The 19500-nt window shown below is 40.9% G+C and overlaps 1 protein-coding gene across 1 annotated transcript in view; it reads right to left on the reverse strand.

Annotated features, from left to right (window-relative positions):
- Wdr64 (WD repeat domain 64) overlaps positions 1 to 19500 on the reverse strand; it is a 105833-nt gene that overhangs the window by 72865 nt on the left and 13468 nt on the right. The window contains exons 3-8 of the mRNA XM_059280541.1: positions 18043 to 18145; positions 16290 to 16393; positions 13231 to 13260; positions 11445 to 11555; positions 8987 to 9201; positions 6460 to 6594 (exon numbers count right to left, since the gene is read on the reverse strand). Of these exons, the coding sequence (XP_059136524.1) occupies positions 6460 to 6594; positions 8987 to 9201; positions 11445 to 11555; positions 13231 to 13260; positions 16290 to 16393; positions 18043 to 18145 (698 nt within the window). The remainder of the gene's footprint in view (positions 1 to 6459; positions 6595 to 8986; positions 9202 to 11444; positions 11556 to 13230; positions 13261 to 16289; positions 16394 to 18042; positions 18146 to 19500) is intronic.

Genomic DNA, 19500 nt, shown 5'->3' on the forward strand with positions numbered 1-19500 from the left:
TTCCTCCAAACCCTCTTGCTCTTTTTTCAAATTCATGGCCTATTTTTACACTAATTGTCATATACATATACATACATACAAATATTTCTAAATACAACCTGTTCAGTCTGCACAATGTTATTTGTCTGTATGTTTTGGGGCCTGACCACTTGGTATTGGATAACCAATTGATGTCCTTGTCCCCGGGGAGTACTATTTCTCCTATTCTCAGCATCCTTTAGCTCTTTGTACAGGCGTGAGGCCGCATGGGCTTTCCTCCCTCAACTTTGACATGTTTATTGGTATCTTTCTTGTTTAGCTCGTGTTTAGGCAGTCATGTTGGTGAGGCTTCATGGGTTCTGACATTCCTAGGAGATACAATCTCACAGGAACTTTTCTGATCCTCTGGCTCTTAATCATTCTGCATCCTCTTCTGCAATGTTCCCCGAGCCTTAGGTGTGAGAGTTGTTTTATAGATGCATCCATTGAGACTGGGCTCCACAACTCTGCATTTGATTGGTTGTGATTTTTTTTCTGTAATGATATCTGTTTGTTGCAAAAAGAACTTTTTCCTTGATTAAAGGTGAGGACTATACCTATCTGTGGGTATAAGGACAAATATTTAGAAGTTAGGGGGTTTGCTGCTTAGTAAGGTGGTGGCTGTAGGTTCTTCTCCAAGATCCACGACTTTGCTAGCCCTGGGTATTTTAGCTGGGTTTCCAGTACTGGGTGTGGTTTTGTTCCTGTTGAGTGACTTTGAGTGACTTTTAAGTTAAAGAGCTGTGGTTACTGTCACAGTACTTTGCACTCTTAGGGTTCTAGTACCATGCTGGTCATTGCTGTAGTTCATAGGTATTATAGCTGGGTAAGAATGTTACTTGCTTCTCTCCTTTGGAAGCTTGCACAGCACCTGCTGGTACCCTGAAAGCTGTTCCTTAGGGAGGAAGCTTACTGGTCAGTTTTAGTTCAGAGGCATCTGGGCTCCGTTTCTGAACTGCATGGTGTCTTCAGCAATAGGGACTTACCTCCCACCTGTGGGGTGACCAAAGACACCAGCAAGCAATAGCCTGCAGTGTTTTTTGTATCATTAATGCTTGCAGTTGGGCACGGTCTATAAGAGACATACAGTAAATGTTAAGGATTTAGAAAATAAAATAGATCTCTCCCATTTATTCCTTTTATCCTGTGGGTTATCAGTTCTGAAGATTGATGAAAAAAAGCTGTTTTCTCCTTACCTCCTTCCACTGGTTAAAATCAAATCCTTATCATTTTTTTTTAATTTCCATATCTTTCTCAGTTGATCTTCCATTTTCCACCTGCCTTTTTCTAACCCATTCTCTAATTTGAGGATAGGGTGACCTTAAAAAGTGATTCTCTCTCCTCTCTCTCTCTTTCTCTCTCTCTCCTCTCTCTCTCTCTCTCTCTCTCTCTCTCTCTCTCTCTCTCTCTCTCTCTCTCTCTCTCTCTCTGTGTGTGTGTGTGTGTGTGTGTGTGTGTGTGTGTGTGTGTGTGTGTTTAGGGGTGGTCTTCCCATAGCTTTGAGTCTCAGATTCTAGCTCTGGCACAATTTGCAGGGGTTCTCTATATGGGAATACTTAGAGTTGCTTTTGCTCAGGATGTTTGCCACTGCAACAGAAATGGAACTAGAACGTGAAGTATTTTATTTCTATAATATGCTGTTCTCAGTGACAACAGGGAACAACCCTATATACTCAGAATATCCTAAAGATGTTCTTTAAGAAGGAAGAAATGGGATAGTTCATCACTCTAGATCCAAATACAATGGATTTGTTTGGGCTGCTGTAACCTTTCTTGTTGATAAAATTATGGCTATATATATTCATCTATTCATTATTTCATTCTACTTCATGCTGGAAGATATCTTAACCTCTCTGGGCTTTGCAAAAATCTAGCACTTAACATTTCCATTTCTGAACTTTTGTGTGTATTCCTAAACCATGCTGTTGTCCTGAACACACTGCTTGGCATTGATGGTTATCTACCTATGTGCTGGTGTGCCTGTGTGCTGGTAAACATTTACTTTACATCTGGGGCCAAAGTTAGTACAGAGCTAATCCTTACTAGTGTTTGCAGGTCTCCATAAAATATTTTGTTCCCACCATGGCTAATTCTACACTACCAATGGGATAGCCTTGCGTACAAGTTGGTAAAAGATACAGAACTATATAACATCATATAGTATTTATATTTTCCAGAGATGGAAAAAATATCAAGAAGTTAATTGTAAGTTATAGTAAAATAAATGGGAGGCAATAGGTTGGGTTTGGGATTTGTCTTACCTTTGTTTTTAATATAATTGGGTTGCGAATTTGCATCATTTAACGTTTAGCCATGGCGGTGTTTGACGAAGGCTTGCTAAATTCCTGAACTCTCAGCTGATGAGAGCTAGGTCTATAGAATACCCTGGATCTCATGTCCATAGTTGGTTCTTCACTTAGATCTTAAGTAAGCAAAGGTCATGACTTAAACATGTTGACTAAATATTTGTTGAATGATGGTTATGTTTCTGGTTTAAAGACTGACCTACAGGATCACTGCATGCCTCTGGCTACCACATCACTTGTTATAATTATCCTTGAAGAGTCCTGTAATTATCAGCAATACTACCATTGTGGCTCCAAATTTGCTCTCCTTGGAAATGAAAATTAGATGAGGTCAAGTACATCTTCCACAAGACCACAAGGGCCTGTTATGGTTCCATGTGTGTAGGGAGAGAAGGAAATCTTGAGTGAGTGGAGTGAGTGAATGTGCATTTTGACACAGGCATGGCCTGTTGAGGATTCCAAGACCAATTGGCCCATGGGAAATGGGCAAATCCATTACACATATGGCCCAGAATAAAAAGAAGTGGCAAAGTGACTTTTCCATGTATGAGTATTTATGAATGATCAGTGTGTGCAAAACTAGCAAAGGCAGCTTCCTCTCCCTGGATGTTTACAGCCTAAGACTGTAAACATCTACAGAGACCCCCTACCAAGACTAGCGAATCCCTCTTCATGTGCTGTAACTAATAAACGTGCTAAGGTTCCAGATTGTGGTGGTAATATTAGAGAAGCCTACCTGATCCCAACTTTGTTGTGCATGTGCCTATATGCTGGTCCTGTCTTCACTCCCTCACCACCCTTAGCCAGGGTCCCAGGACCCAAGTCCTGTGGGTCGAGGCACATATGCTTCACAATGCACAGCCCTGGTTGTTCGTTCCCCATGCTATGGCCATGCTATGAATTGTCAGAACAGGATAAAATCAAATTGGATATACAGCTGCACCTATTTCTTAATTAGTTTGTGTTTCAGAAATGTACTTCTGTAAAACACCAGCAGGCACTCATTAGCAATTAATTATGTTACAGAAACTAAATAAAACTCTATAATTAATTGCATCATATAAATGACATTTGTGGAACGTAAGCCAGTGTCAGGGAGTGAAATTATTTTTAACATGCCATGAAGCTTTTAAATTCATTTCTCAGTGTGATAACATTATAGACCAAAATAAACATTTTTAGCTTCTAAGTAATGAATACAAAATGTGAGTCTTTCATGAAGTCTAAAATTATTTTTTTACAGAAAATGTAAGGTCATCAGTCATCTGAAAGATATGACAGTCTGTTCTATTAAATTTCTAATTCTTTTTCCTTTACTTAAACTTAGCTTAGAGAATGTTTTTGTTTGTATTTTGTTTTTTGACTTGCCTTTTCCACCTATTATGTGTATGTTAATTTATTTATTTATATTTATTAATACATACATATATATTAAGCACATATATTAAGAAGGTGTTTCTTGTAAACATTATATATTTGGTTCTTGTTTTTTATCATCAGATAATCTCCATCTCTTAGCTGTGGCATTTAATATTGACAGTTGAAGTGATTGCTAATATTAGATTTGTATCTACTATGTTAATTACTTTCTAGTCATTGCCTTTATAGTTCGTTCCTATTTTTGTCTTCATTCTTTTTCTAACTTTTTGTTTGTTTGTGTTCACTGAGCATCTTATGTGTTTGTACTTTTTATGCTTTCGATCTTTGTTTAGTTTAATTTCTGTATTTATGAATGTTTGCACTTCTGTGTCTGGCTCATTTCTCATCATTAAGGTTTATGATTTTTGTTTTGTTTCTTTGAATGTCAACTATTTCCTGCTAGTCCCCTCCTTCCTCTTCTTCCTAAGGTTGCCCTGGAGTTTGTGACATACAAAGTCCACGGATTTACAGAAGTATAAGTAATTTATAGTAACAAAACAACACTAATTTCCTCTCTAACCCCTTATTTATTGCTCCCATTGTTGTGTAACTTATGTACAAGCATATATATGTGCACATGCTCAAAGATGTTGTTGACATTTTTGTTGTTGACAAAGATGTTGTAATAGACGCTAATTGATAACATCAATTTAAATGAAGAAAATAAAGTCTTTTTTTAACCTTCGTTTTTTTTTCTTTCTTTCATTCTTTTCCCTCTTATGTACACGAATTCCTCACCCAGGTCATGTTCTTGCTTTGAAGAATCTCTCATAGGATTCTTGGTAAGCAGGCCTGCTCACAAGAAAGTCTTTTGACTTTTGTTTGTCTGAGAAACTTTTAATTCTATTTATTTATTTATCTATCTATCTATCTATCTATCTATCTATCTATATATCTATTTATTTATTTATTTATTAGCTAAGGTCTCCTGTATTCCAGCTTGACCTGAAGTTGGCTGGTAGCCAAGCATCACTTTGAACTACTGGTCCTCCTACCAAAAGTGCTGTGATTGCAGAAATGCCTCCTACTACACTTGGAGTTCTTGGTATTTGAAGAATGATTTTAAAAGTAAAGGGCACAGAATTCCAGGCTAGTTGTTTTTGTTTGGATAGTTTTGCTTTTCTCTTCTCAGCAATAAATATTTCATGCTACTCTTTTGCTTGATTTCTGGGAAATTGTGTGTGTGTGTGTGTGTGTGTGTGTGTGTGTGTGTGTGTGTGTGTGTTGTTCTTCCTTGCTTATAAATTATTAGGAAATATTTAATTGGATCGAATATTAGGCAGACATTACTCAAACTCACAAATTTAAAAATTAGGGGTGAAAAAACATCCCTAATAAAAGCCTTTCTCAACTGCAAAAAAGGAAGGAAGGAAGGAAGGAAGGAAGGAAGGAAGGAAGGAAGGAAGGAAGGAAAGAAGGAACACAGTGTCCTACAGACTTACTCACAGGCCCATCATATCGGGGCATCTTCTCAGTTGAAGTTTCCTCTTCCCAAATGATTCTAATTCGTGTCAAGTTGACATGAAACTAGCCAGTATAAAACTTATTCATCACAGGTGCATCGTATGTTATATACCTGTGAAAATTATATGATACATTCACATAGTAAAAGCACCTCTCTCTATCTGGCTGCCTATTGGGGAGTCTGCCTAACTCCCAGTCTGTGGGACATTTTTTTATTTTAGTTATTTGATGTGGCAAGTGGTCCTGTGGTTGCATAAGAAAGCTGGCTGAGCAAGCTATGTGGAACAAACCAGAAAGCAGAATTCCTCCATGGCCTCTGCATCCGTTTCTGCCTCCAGGTTCCTATCATTGCTTTCCTGGATGATGGATGCAAGCTGTAAGATTCAATAAACCCTTCCCACTGCAACTAGGGTTTGGTCGTGATGTTTCTTCATAGCAATAGAAACCCTGACTAAGACAAGTTTCTGTACCTTAGAAATTTCCCATGTGCCTGTTGGAGATTTCCTCTCCTGTCATCAGCCTGAGACAACCAGGGATCTACATTTTGTCTCTAGAAATCTGTCCCTTGAGGCATGTCAAATAAACAGTTATACAATATACAGAATTCTTACCCAGCTTCTGTCCCTTAGAATGTTTTTGAAGTTTATCTGTTGTAGCAAATATCTTAAAGACTTTAAAAATTCAAATGCCATAGCTAGTTATTAGGAAATATTTAACCAGATTGAAAATGAGTCAGATATTACTCCAACTCACAGTTCTATAAGGACACTAGCTGGTGTGTTATGATAGATAAAATATGATTGGCTACGTACAGATCATAAGCATAGTTTGCTGGCTACCTAAAATGATTCTGACGTATAAACTTTTACCAATAAAATAATGCTTAACATATAGATACAGGTCTATTGACTTATTACAATGTACTAGACCAGTAAACAATTCTTTGTAGTGCTGGGAAGGGAACCCAGGGTCTCACAAATGTCAGGCATGTGCTCCAGCTCTGATCTATACCCCCAGGCCCTACCAAATAACCAGTGGGTACAACTGCTGTGAAGAGGGCGTATCATATTTAGATTTATGTGACTGACTTTCATTTTCCACAAAAGTCTAATTAGCCCTGCCAAACTAAGGGAACAGCTAACTTCTGATATTTCTGAAAACCACTCTGAACATTATAAGGTTGTGATGGACTTATCACTGTAAAAATGCTGAAAGTCCCAGAATGCTCATGTAGATGCACTGTTGTACTTACATATTGTCCTCAAGTCTCTTCAAGGATTCCAAAACTAATGAATGGACACTGTCCAAGGAGCAGGATCCAAAGCAATTGAGAGCTGGAATGTATCTGATTTTCATAACCCAATCATTATGCAGCTTCCTTTTAACGCTGGGAATGAAAAGGAGGGGTGTTATGTTAGAAACACACACTTTTTCTCTACTCAGCTTTTCATTCGGTTTGAATCAAATTGTAACTCTGAACTGTGCTATGTCGTAGCCCTATGCACCACACCAGACATGCTGTGAAAAGGTGTTTCGCTGAGGAAGGAGGGACCACCATGAATGTGGGGGACACCATTCCATGGGCTGCAATCCAGGAATGAAAGTATGAATGTCAGCACTCCTCATGCTCTGCTTCTGACAGCAGACATGTGACAAGCTCACAATCCCGCCACCATGCATGCCTCGTCATGATGGACCGTATCCCTTCTATACCCAGAGATGAAAAATACCCTTCCTTCCTTAAGGGAATTTCCTAGATATTTTGTTACAGTGACAAGAAAAAAAAAAGCAAGAAACTAATGAGAAAAGAGTAATCTAGAAGGATCTCAGTGTAATATTGGCCATCTTATCCTTACTTTGATGAAAGAATTCTAAGCATTCACATATGATTGACATAAGATTCTGGGTATCACATGGCCTCTGCTAGGACAACAGACACATTTGTAACTCTGGGTATCAATGTTGTGCAGCTTGGAAGGGGGCACAATAGAAGAGAGACTTTTGTGTTTTCCCATCCCAGATTTTGTTTAATTTTGAACTCTTGATATCGGCTAATTCTCTAATGTATACAATGTTCTGTCTATCAGTGTTTTCTTTTGTTTTTGTTTTTCGAGACAGGGCTTCTCTGTGCAGCTTTGCGCCTTTCCTGGAACTCACTTTGTAGACCAGGCTGGCCTCGAACTCACAGAGATCTGCTTGCCTCTGCCTCCTGAGTGCTGGGATTAAAGGTGTGCGCCACCACCGCCCGGCCTATCAGTGTTTTCTGGCCACATCCTTACTGACTCAAAATGAACAAATTCTGAGAATGTCAACTTTTATGGTGGTTATGAAATTTTACTATCCTTCTCGTCTTATAATTTTTTCTTTTAGCAGGTTTTAGGATCTCTTCGTGCAAGAAAATGCCTCAACACTCATCCTGTGTCTACACTTGAGTCTTAAAAGATTTAAATAGATACGATGACTGTCTGTGTGTAAATTATCCTCCTCAGGAAGTGGTAGGATCACATTCATTCAACCATATCTAGAATCTCCAAATCCCTCCTGCTCCTCATTCCCCATTCTCAATCTGATATATCTATCTAATGGGAGGAGGAAATGACACTGGACCATGGACCTTTCTGACAAGTGGCCCACCTCTTAGTGGGGAAAAGGTTCTATTATCTGGGCCTATCTTGACTGAAATAAGTGGCCCATAGTGTACAGGGCAGCATGCCACACAGGGACTACACAACACAGCCTAGATAGATAGGGCAGGAAATGGAGCAGTCTTCCTGACTTTGTTATTCTTAGAGTTCCAGCAACAGGGCTAATCTTAATTCAACACAGCAACAATTACACTGAGGAATGGTCATGAACAGATGATTCGTGTGTACACACAGTGCAAATAAATAAGTACTAAAATAATAATGTGTGTGTCTTTGTGTAGGTGCACGTGAGTGCAAGTGCCAACTGAGGCCAGAAGAGGGTGTCAGGTCCTCTGGAGCTGAAATTTAAAGCATCTGTGAGCTGTCCAACATAGACACTGGTAAACTGATCACGGTCCTCTGCAAGAGCAGCACATGCTTCTAACTACTGAGCCATCTCTTCAGCCCAGGAGAATTTTTGTTTTTAAATTAAACTCTGAGATCTATTTTAAGGAGTACCAACAACTCCTTGTTTCTCACATTTGTACATTTATTGCAGGCCATTTTGCTTTTTAAATTTATTCTTTTAAGGTCTGAAAAACAATTTGGCAGATAGTAGAATATATCAAATCATTTTCTTTAAAAATCTCTATCTATTGCTTTTATGTTTAGAAACTTATTTAATTGCCAGGAAGTAGTCATAAATACACAAAAGCATATATTTTGTAGCTTATTTCATGATGTCGCTTTTTAGTTTAACTCAATCTATCACATACTTACAGATTTTAATGGCCAACAACACTTAAACGGAATATCAGTTGTTAATTATGCTTTCCTTATTGTCTTGGAAGTTTCTTGAGATGAGAAGCATATCCTCTTTTGTTTTTAAATTTACTGAAAGACAGTCTTGCTATGTAGCACATGCTAGCCTGGAATTCCATACATAGTCTAGGCTAGCCTCAAACTCATGATTCCTCTGCCTTTCTCTCCCAGAGACTGGGATGACAGGTGTGTATCTCCAAGGCTAGATTAGACATTTTTTTGATTCTCAGAAGTACTGTGGGCTTTGCATCTCATTTCACTGTTTGTGTATAGAACTGAACAATGTCCATAATTGTTAGAGCAAAGGGAGTATTATTCATGTGATGTTCTTACCTTTTAAAATTCTTAGAGTCTAGGACCTGGGTTTGTAATTTCTTCTTTGTTTTTGCCTGCCTTAATCCGAAGTCATCGCTGTTTACGGTGAACCTGTTCACAAACCCACCATCATCCCCCAGGAGGATATCATCTCTGCAGAGCTGGTCAGGGAGGGGCACCACGCACACACATAGCAGGCAGTGGTCCATGGGCTTGATGACAAAATAGTGCTCCTGGAAGCATAGGAATGTTGTGAATTAGTTACGTGCTAACTGACCCACACTGTTGGGGTTTTAACTCAGTAGCAAGTAGTAGAGCACCTGTTCCGCATGCATGAGGTGCCAAGTTCCATCTCCAGTGTCACACACACACACGCACGCGCACGCACACACACACACACACACACACACACACACACACACACACACACACGGGGGGGGTGTTGGAGAGCAGATAAAGAAAAAAATCTTCATTATTAATGTTTTTTTCTGTGCTATTTCTCACTTTAGATCCAACAGTGATACAGGAATTTGGAAAATCTAGGCAAAAGTTAACCAAATAAAAGTCAAAGCTGTGAGGCCAGCTCAGTGTTTTGGCTGTTCCTTGGGGTAAGAAAGAGTACTCTCTGTGGCTGGGTGACTATGGGATCTTAGGAGTTGCCTTCTCTTGACTTTGTATAGAAATACTGAGCTGGCTTCAAACTCCCTAAGTGTTCTAGAGAAATCTTAAACCCCTGATACCCTCCACCCCCACATCTCTCCCTCCTAAGAGCTGGGATTCCAGGTATGTTATCACCGTGCCTGGTTTATGGAATCCTGGAGATTGAACTCAAAGAGTCTCATCCATGCTAGGCAATGCTCATGAATTTTATACAGAATTATCAGGAGAAAAGTATTCTAACATCCAAGTTTATCCATAAATATCCAACAAGGACTTGTAAGCTGACTTTGTACTATTAAATGGGTTCCCTAAGCTAGGCAGCTATTGTTGGTTTTCCAGAACTCATTGTCCTAAGATAGAAGAAAAGTAGGTTCAAATTTTTGTTATTGGTCATGTTTTCTTAGAACGAGTGAGAGTTGATATAGTTAGAAGTTCCCTGAGCCACTAACTAATGAGCAGTGAGCACTAACCGGGTGCCAAACATTGCTCCAGGCATGGCTGTACTAGATGAGCTCAACAAAGCTTCTCACTCTGTGGAAGCTACCCTGCATGAAGGGAAGACAGAGTAAGATGGAGCGCATATTAGGCCAGAGCTGTGGACAGATGAGGCTCCTTTATGTTCCACGGGCAGAGGTGGTAGTGGGGTAGGGTGGGGGGTTGACCTAAACTGGTGGAAAGAAAGATAAAGAGGAAGTAGAGGGGAAGAAGGTCCAGATTAGATTAATGTAAAAAGGGCAGAGAGGGAGAGAAACTGTGGAGCCTTGTCTCTACAAGACAGGAGATGGGGGTGTTAGATACACGGGTGTTCAGAGAGGGAGAGAGGGAGGGAGGGGAGGGGAGGGGAGAAGAGAAGCGAGCAGAAGAAGCAATCGAGGATCCAGAAAGAGAGAGTGGACCTGAGGAGAATAGGGAAATGGTGGAGTACTGTGAGGAATGTGAGGACAAGCTGGTGAGGACAAGCTGACAAGGCCATGAAGAAGGTTAGCAGGAACCACAGACAGCTCAACTGAACTTGCAGGTTCTGTTCTGTGATGATGTCCTGTGGTTTGTGTCTCCCCAGCCGGGCTCAGCCACTGTGTGCCAAGGAAATGGCAGCAATGTCTTTCCAAGTTGAAGGTTACAGCTGGAAGCCAGCAGGGGGCAAAGGTGGCCTTGGTGCCCAGATGTCCTACCTGGGGTGCAGTCAGGAAGGAGGGAATCATGAGGGCCTAGAGATAAAGAAGAGGCTCCTCTGAGTTAAAAATCAGCTGTGCAAACAGGAGAGCCTGAACAAGAGAGCACAAAGTCCAGGCCTGGGGTTCGGCATTCTGAGACATGGCCTTCTGAGTTGGCTGCAATCCTCTGAGACTTTATAAAGTATGCGCTTCCTGAGGATGCTGGGCTGGGGAGAAAGGCTCTGCATGTGATAACAAGCGTAACGGAAAAGATGATGCTTGGATTTGTAGAAGGATATAAAAGGCTGACGAGTTTGATGTGGTGGCAGGAGGAGGGATGAGTACCAGTCAAGAGCAGATTGAGTGGTGTGGGGAGACAGCTGCTCAATCTCAGAAAACAACCTAATACTAAAATCCAGTAGCAACAGCAGAAACTGAAAGAATTACCTTTTCCCTCTCAAAACTGAAAGCAAAACGAGACTTAAAGGAAACTGCATTCCGCTTTCATTACCGGGTATTGATGCTGAACTCCATCTAAAGTGGTTACTTAGTAACTTCTCTCATGGTCTAGCCGGTAATCATTACACAGTCGCCGGGCTGTATCCTTACAGGGATTGAACATGCAGTCTCGTTTCTTTGTACCATCTCTCTTGGCACAGTACCTGGCTGTTCCCTTGAGCTTTATAATCCCAGACGATAATGGTCCTCTCTGTAGTGGCAACGATTCGCTTTAGCTGGCCCAAGTAATCGCAGCCCGTAATCCAGGAGGTATCCTGACAGAAAAGCATAGCGTTGGAGGCTCTAAGGCTGAGGATAACGTCCAAGTGGTAGAGCACTTGCCCAGCATGCACCAGGCCCTAGGTTTAGTCTCCAGTACCTTAAGATAAAGGGGATTGGGAATCACAATGCTTTTCTCTCTACCTCGAGGTGCTGGATAGCAGGAAGCAGGTTATTGACATTAGAAATCCCACGTGGCATCGGAGCCTACAGTGCATCTCCTTGGAGTGGCATAAGGAAAGGAAAAGGCTCCCTCCAATCTGCCTTGTTTCTCAGGACCACTAGCTGGAGACTGAGTTAGTGTGGGAATTTCTCCTTAGAAGAGCAGGGCAGCTGGGCGAGCATTTGAACCGTTCACGTCAGTGAGACCATTTATTTACATGCGCAGCTAGAATCAGGGCTCTGATTAAGCAAGTGCTCCACCCTGCTGCCTGCTAACACTTCCCTCTAGAAAAACCCTTAGTCATCAGTGATCTAGCTGATCATAAGCTGAGACCTACTGGTCTTTCTTGGGTCTGAACTCAAGCCTGGAAGTTTTAACAGCATCAGCAGAAACGGCAGCCTGGATTGCCTGGAGTGTCAGAAACTTGTGTGCACGTGAATCTTCCCCAAACCCACCAAGAATCCAATGGGTTTGTTCCATTACAGAAATGGAGGCTGAGAAGTTTAACAAGAACCGGACTTCTTTTATCGGGTTCTGCGTCATCTCCTGGTAGTTTAGTGAATTCATTGAATACATGCAAACAGGGATCAAACAAAACCAAACAAAAAACCCCAAACCTCCAGCATTCCCCTCTCTCTCACAAATCTGCAGGGTGGGGGCTGGGGGTGGCTCAGAAAACAAACCCCCTCTTATTGCATGAGATGAAAAGATTTGCTTTTCATCTCATGCAATAAGAATGACAAAATTGAACTCAAATTTTTATGGCATTTTTTTCAAGCTGAAAATGTTCTCAGATTATTTCCATGTTGTTCTCATAACTTGGGGTATCAATTTTTTAAAACAACGTTTAATTAAAACTCAGAAGCTTTTAATTAAAGTTCGAAGAAGTAACTAGTTTCCCAGCAATTCTCTGCGGATAACTGAGCTCCAGGAAGTAACACTCGGGTCTTTGCTATTATTCAAGGCTTAGTTTTGAGCCTAGTCAATAAAGTAAAGTTCGCAATCTTCAAATATCATTTTAAAAAAGTTTTACAAATCTTTGCATAGGGTGTGTGTGTGTGTGTGTGTGTGTGTGTGTGTGTGTGTGTGTGTGTTTGTGTGTATGTATGTATGTATCCTGATGCACATGTGGAGGACACAGAACAGCCTCGAGTGTCAGTCCCGACCTTCCTTCTTGTCTCTTATTCGACACTGCATATACCAGCCTCGCTGACCTGAAAGCTTCCTGGATTTTTCCTGTTTCCACCTCCCATCTTATCCTCATATAAGCACGGGGTAACAGATACACACTATGGGGTCCAGATTTACAGGTGTCCTGGGGATTCAAACTCAAGACCTCATACTCACATAGTGATCACGTTGCCCGCCCCCCTCAGCCAATCTCTCCAACTCTTCATATGCAGAGCCTGTTTAAGCAGGCACTTCACTGAGATTTTTTGAGGAACTGTGGAAGAATCATCACTGCACCCCTAACCTTGACATACTTCAGAATCCTTTAATGTACTTACTGTAACATTGGTGCTGGTCTGAACTCTCATCTGTGAGTAAAGATGAAATCGAGTTAGAATCTTCAGTAAGAATAAGAAAGCTGTGGTTACACACAATCCCTCTGGTTTGCTCCCATTTGTCATCTTACCTGCTGAGAGAATTTTCTCCTGACTTCTTCCTCAGATTCACCTAACTCCGTGAAGTAACACAACTCGGTTTGCAGGGAGCAAGACTTCCACCTCTATGGTTGGTGCTTAGCCATGGTGACTCTCCTCTTGGTATTATTATTATTGTTATTATTATTATTATATTATTATTATTATTATTATTTTGTTCCTTCCACATGCAAAATCCTCTTTTTTTTTTTTTTTTTTTTTTTAGCTATTCAGAGCAACATTTGTTATCAAAAGTTAGAAATGCAAAATAACAGAGCAAAGACTAGAGTGGTTCCTGGAGTGCTAACTAGAGCAATAGCAATAGTTTTCTACAATAGGGACAATGTAGAAAACTACAGCATGCTTCGTCTGAGAGACTTCTCTTCAAGTTACTTGATATCTTTAAAACATTCTGTCTAGTGGCCCTCTACAGAAGCATCCATTAATGGTGTCCTGGGCACTGTGCTAAGGGTCATAGATATGACCTGTGCAGAGAACTAGTAGGTAGCAGTGTCTCTCACACCCTGGGCGCATGATGACTGCTGTCAAAATGAAGGCAAGCAGCTGAGGTATCCCCAGTGATGTAGATTCTTCTGCACTCTCAGACGGTCTTGGCAAATGGCTTGGAAATGGCTTCCCTGAAGGAATGGGTTATAGGAGCAAAAACGTAGGGCAGGGAGAGCTCTGAGAGTGTCTTTCATGGAAGCCACAGACCCTCTTTCATCAGGAGAGTGCCAAGAGGCCTTGCTTTCAGGGTCTTATTTCTGGATAGGAAGATACTTAACAGCAGGATAGAGCACTGTGGTTTCCTCTTTTACTTCCTGGGGAAGTTAGCGTCGTCAACTCGAAGAATCTCCTAGGAGATGGGCCCCACTGAGAGGGATGATCTAGATTAAGGTTTGCCTCCTCCGAGGATGTCTATGAGGGATTGTCTTGATGAGGTTAATTGATGTGTGAAGACCCATCTTAACCACTCCCTGGGCAGGACCAGTCCCTGTGGGGGATCCTGAGCTACAGAAAATTGCAAAAGCAAGTTGCTCAGCAGCATCCATTGTTCTCTTCTGACACTCGACAGGTGTTACCAACTGCTTCAAGTTCCTGCTGCCTTGACTTGAGCATTGGGATGGCCTGTAGGTCAACTGTGAGCCAGAGGAAGCCCCTCCTTTCTTAAGTGGCTTTTGTCGGGTATTTTGTTACAGCCACAGGAAAAGAAACTAAGCTACTCCCCTGTATACAACTTCAGTGGGAACAACTTAAAAGTTCTCTTCCTTTCTTCATCACCCTTTTGCAGGAATTGTTATTAATAATATTTCCAGTCTATTATCACCAAGAGAAGCCTTAGCTTTATTCATTATTCCTTAGGTAAAGTCTGTATTATGTGTTTATCAATTAAAAGATATTTGGAGTTATTAATGACTGCTTTTAAAAAGTGATCACTGTGACCTACACAGGGATTCACAGGATTTCCTCCCATAATTAACCATCCATGCTTAAGGAATGTCACACGCAAAATATTATTTGTTTCTAGTGTATCAAATCCTAATATGATTTTAAAGCAATCTTTTCTCTCCACTCCTATTATTTATCTTCTTTCTTTCTGTTTTAGGATCCTGTCACATTATTTTATAAGAAATTGAGGTGACTTTCTGTGTGTTTGTGAGTTTCCATGTGCTCAACTCTAAATTTCTCTGTGGTGTTGTTTGTTTTGTCTGGGGTGTCCGTGAAGCATCTCAGAGGATGAAATTTCACTTCCCCACAATCAGAGACTCCTTTACAATGTCAATCATTTTCCTCCCACCTTGTTTTATAGATCCCATCTTAATCAGATTTTTGGAGATATAAAGGTCTATATTGAGAAGGGAACTAATGTTGTTAGGGGAAAAAGAAAAAGATCGAGAAGGGTTTTGTGTAAAAAGAAGCCAGATCTCTGATTTTTTTTCACCATATTAATTGCAAGAATTTTCTGGGTGCTCATAGGCTAGTGCATTAGATATATTCACTCATTTAATCCCACAATTATGTGGGGAGGAAAAGTCTATTGCTCTGGATGAGATCTGGGACCTGGAGACATTAAATATCACACCCAGCTATGTCTGTAGTAAGCTAGACAGCAGAATCTGTCCACAAACCCCAAAGCCACAGACTCTGGCCACATGCCCAAAGCCACAGACTCTGGCCACACACCCAATGTCCGGTACCCACATGGCCCTTTCCTAACAATCTCATTGCCCTAGCTGTGATCTTCTGGAGAACTCCCTGAGTTGAGTGTTACTGAAGGATTAAAATTGACTTTGGAAATGATTATTTCAATTACAGTTTTCTTATACAATAAGAGCCCATCATTGTCTTCAGTTAAAAATGAACTTTGAATCTTTACTCTGTGTATTTAAGAGCAAGAATGCATATCTTCTTTTCACATTGAAGAACATAGGATGCACCACCACACATTCTTTTGAAATATTCATGTTTCTGCTTCATCATTGAATTTGATCGTCATATTATCCGTTTATCCCAATGTGAAGATCCCATGATGCCCATGAAGTTCCTTATTCAACATCACAGAAAACCAGAGATACCTTAGACATTTCATCTACACCAAGCCCACTCTCCTCATAGCATCTCCTATTACTTGGCTAGCATGTGTTTAAAGTTTTATCTGGGAGATTATCCAGATCAACCCTTTACATGTTGGATGCCACGTGATTCACTATGACACTCTTGAAAAAAATACCAAATGCAGCGATCAAACCCCAGCAATCACCTCAGGGCTCAGTGATCCTCGTATTTTTTTCTTTTTTCTTTCTTTTTTTTTTTTTTTTGTAAATAATACTGAAATGTTGTTGTGTTTTCTGAAGCCTTTGGATAATGCATAGATAAAACACAGGAAGAGAAAAGGGGAGGGAGAAAGCAAGATTTCAAATTACCTGACTGTTAAAGACTGTTATCAGTCCTTTCTGAGATGCGGTTATCAATAAGTCCAACTGTGGGACCTTCACAATGCATTTGATCACATCTCGTCTTCTACTACCTGTCAAAAGCATGCGATTAGTGTCGACTTCCAGAGGTCCTAAAATTCATTTGTTATTGGTCTAAAACAAGAAAAAGGAAGAAAAAGAAGGCAGCCAGCATTTTACTAGAAGCCCTGAGTTACTTGAAACTTAGAATAAAGCCATTAAAAAAATATACAACTACTGCTTGGTTTTTAATTATCCTTAGAGATATAATATGAATATAGAATATTTCAGCTAAATATGGTGCATGAGTTCCAAAGCAACTTGCAACTTTGCAACTCCACACTCTGACACCCACCCACACCCCTCACAGCACACACACACACACACACACACACACACACACACACACACACACACCACTATGGGCACATTTCACAGATAATGGGGTTTCTAAACATCATTTGGAATCATTTCTCCTTTGAGGTTTTTCACATCTCTTAGCGGTCTTTTCTTTGAAGTGTCACCATCGTGGTAGACACAGACTAAAGTCCCAACACTATCTCAGGCTTTCCATTATAAAATAATCAAACTGCTTTAATGCTATTTTAAGACTTCTAAAAACATTTTGAACATCTGGGGAAATAACACTACATACTTTGATGCTTCCGTGCCCACCCACAGGCAGAAGGACAAAGCTGTATACACATAATCCTTCTCAGGTTGAGTTAACTTTTGTTTGCTTGGGTTTTAGTTTGGTGTGTAGCCCAGGCTTTCCTCCTGCCTTAATGTCCCCAGTGCTGGGATTACAGGTGTATACCACCATGGTCTGCTCGTGGTGATGTAATTTTTTATCATTGCAAACACTTAGAGAAGAACGGACATGAACAGACTCTGTATTCCATTCAGCAGGGGGACACATAAAAGCAAATAACAGATGAGCCTGGGTAGCTATGTCCCTTCACTGCAGTGTCTCCAGCATTCAGGTCCCTGACACGCACCATAGATGCTGTTCCAATTGAGCTGCATCCCCACTCCGAGGTGCATTTGTTAAAGGAACACCAGACTCAACCTAGAGTCCTCCCTTCATCTCAGAACATGGAGTGCAATGCTAAGAGACAGGAAGAGGCTCTAGGCTTTATCTCTTCGGACACTTTCCCACCCTGGGTGAACGAACAGGGAAGAAAACCCAGTGTCAAGGGTGCAGAAGGATGGGAGTACTCAAGTCCCAGGACAACAACAGCAAAAGATGACACCTGGAAACTGGGAAGGTCCTGAGATGAGCTAATGCCTGTCCATGACCGGGGACTCAAACTCAGTTTCAGAGAAACTGTCTGCGCGAGAATCAAGGATAGCGGGTTGGGAGGAGCTTCACTTGGGAACTCTTTGAGAATATTGTAAAGACACACAGCTCCTTCTGGTGCCACTGGGACACATGCCGATAGGATGTCATCAGAGAAACTTAAACGGAGGTCTGAGCCTCTTCACAACGCTGACTTCTTTCCACAATCACATTTGGTAGCATCTTTCAGAGTGAGGGTGACCTCCCACTTTCAACTGCAGATAGTTTCTCTGGAAACTGAACCCAAACTGCTACTGATGAGAAACTGAGCGAGGACATGAAATAAAAGGTGATTCTTTGGAAATAGTATGTTCCCAGAGCTCAGTTTTGAGAAAAAAAAATATTAATATGCATACTAACTGGGAAAGGAAATGTAAAAGTCACCTGAAATCACAATTCGCTGTTTTCTGGACACAAGGAAAACCAAATTTTCTTCATCCAGTTGCGAAGCAAGAGGATCTTCTTCAGAGGAGAAATAGCCAAAGATCTAAAATCGCAAACAGAGTAAACACAAACGGTGTTTCAGAGCTGGCTGACAAGTAACAACAGATTCTGCATCGGCTGGATTCAAAGTCTAAGGGAGATGAAATGCACCTTGTTTTCTGATGTCAGAGTAGAGAGTCCCCCGGGAATAAGGGACACTTAGACATTCAACACACTTTACACTGATGATGAGTGATTTCCGGGGAGAGACTGACATTTTTTCCGTGGAGCAACCATGCACCAAGTTGGTGTCCTTGCTCAGAGTGAACACTCTATTACCATCTTACCCTTGTTCAAAAATGAAGTCAACCTTCATCGGACAGGGCCTCAGCTATGCATGTTCACCATGAATGACTATTCCTAACCATCCTCTATCAATCTTACTGGGTCAGATTTTTCATCCTGGCAGAGGGAAGTTTCAGAATATAAGGGATTTTAGATTCTTTTGATTAGCTGCCCACTTCCCAGTGTTGATTGAAAATCAGCTACCTTGCTATAAGAAGATATTATGAGTAATTAAAAGTGATTTTTCAAATAAATTATCAAATTATGGAAGTTTCAAAATCAGAGGCCCTTGAAAAAACGTTAGCAGCTATAAGCCAGGCACAGTGACACACAAACCTGTAAGCTCAGTTATTGAAAGTTGAGGTAAGATGTTTGAGACCAGTTTGAAGCCAGCCTGGACAACACAGGAAATGTCTATCTCAAAACCAGCAACAAAATAACTTCTATTAACTTATTAATGAGCAGAAATTAATTTTCTTACCCATTAATGAGAATTTTCAAAGAAATTAGGAATTTTGATTTTTTTTGTGTGTGTGCATGTGTGTGTGTGCATGTGTGTGTGTGTGTGTGTGTGTGTGTGTGTGTGTGTCATTATCCCGTGCATGTGTTTGTCATTATCAGTGTCTTTTTCTAGCTCTATTTTCTGAGACAGCATCTCTTACTGAGGCTGGAGCTCACCCATCCAGCTCTGGACAAAGAGCTCTGGGGATCCACCTGCTTCTGCCCAGCCAGCACTGGGCTGACTGCATGCTCTGCGGCTATGCTGACTTTGGTGTGGATGCTGCAGACTCTGAGGTCAAGTCTTCATGCTCAGGCAGAAAGCACTTTACCCAGTGAGCCATCTCCCCAGCCCCACCACCTACCCTCCCGCATTACCTTTTTTTTTTTCTAATGCTACCAAAACAAATGGTCGCAAACATGACTTTAAAAGCCTCTTTAAACCTCTATGTAAACCATAGTTTCATCGATTTTAATCCAAAATGGGTCTCAGCATGCTCGAATCGAAGAGATGTAGAAATGTGTGTTTACTGGAGTCTTTGGGAAGAATCAGTTTTCAATCATTCTGGCTTGTTG

This window comes from Peromyscus eremicus, chromosome 15 (assembly GCF_949786415.1).
Source record: "Peromyscus eremicus chromosome 15, PerEre_H2_v1, whole genome shotgun sequence".
Lineage (NCBI taxonomy): Eukaryota > Metazoa > Chordata > Mammalia > Rodentia > Cricetidae > Peromyscus > Peromyscus eremicus.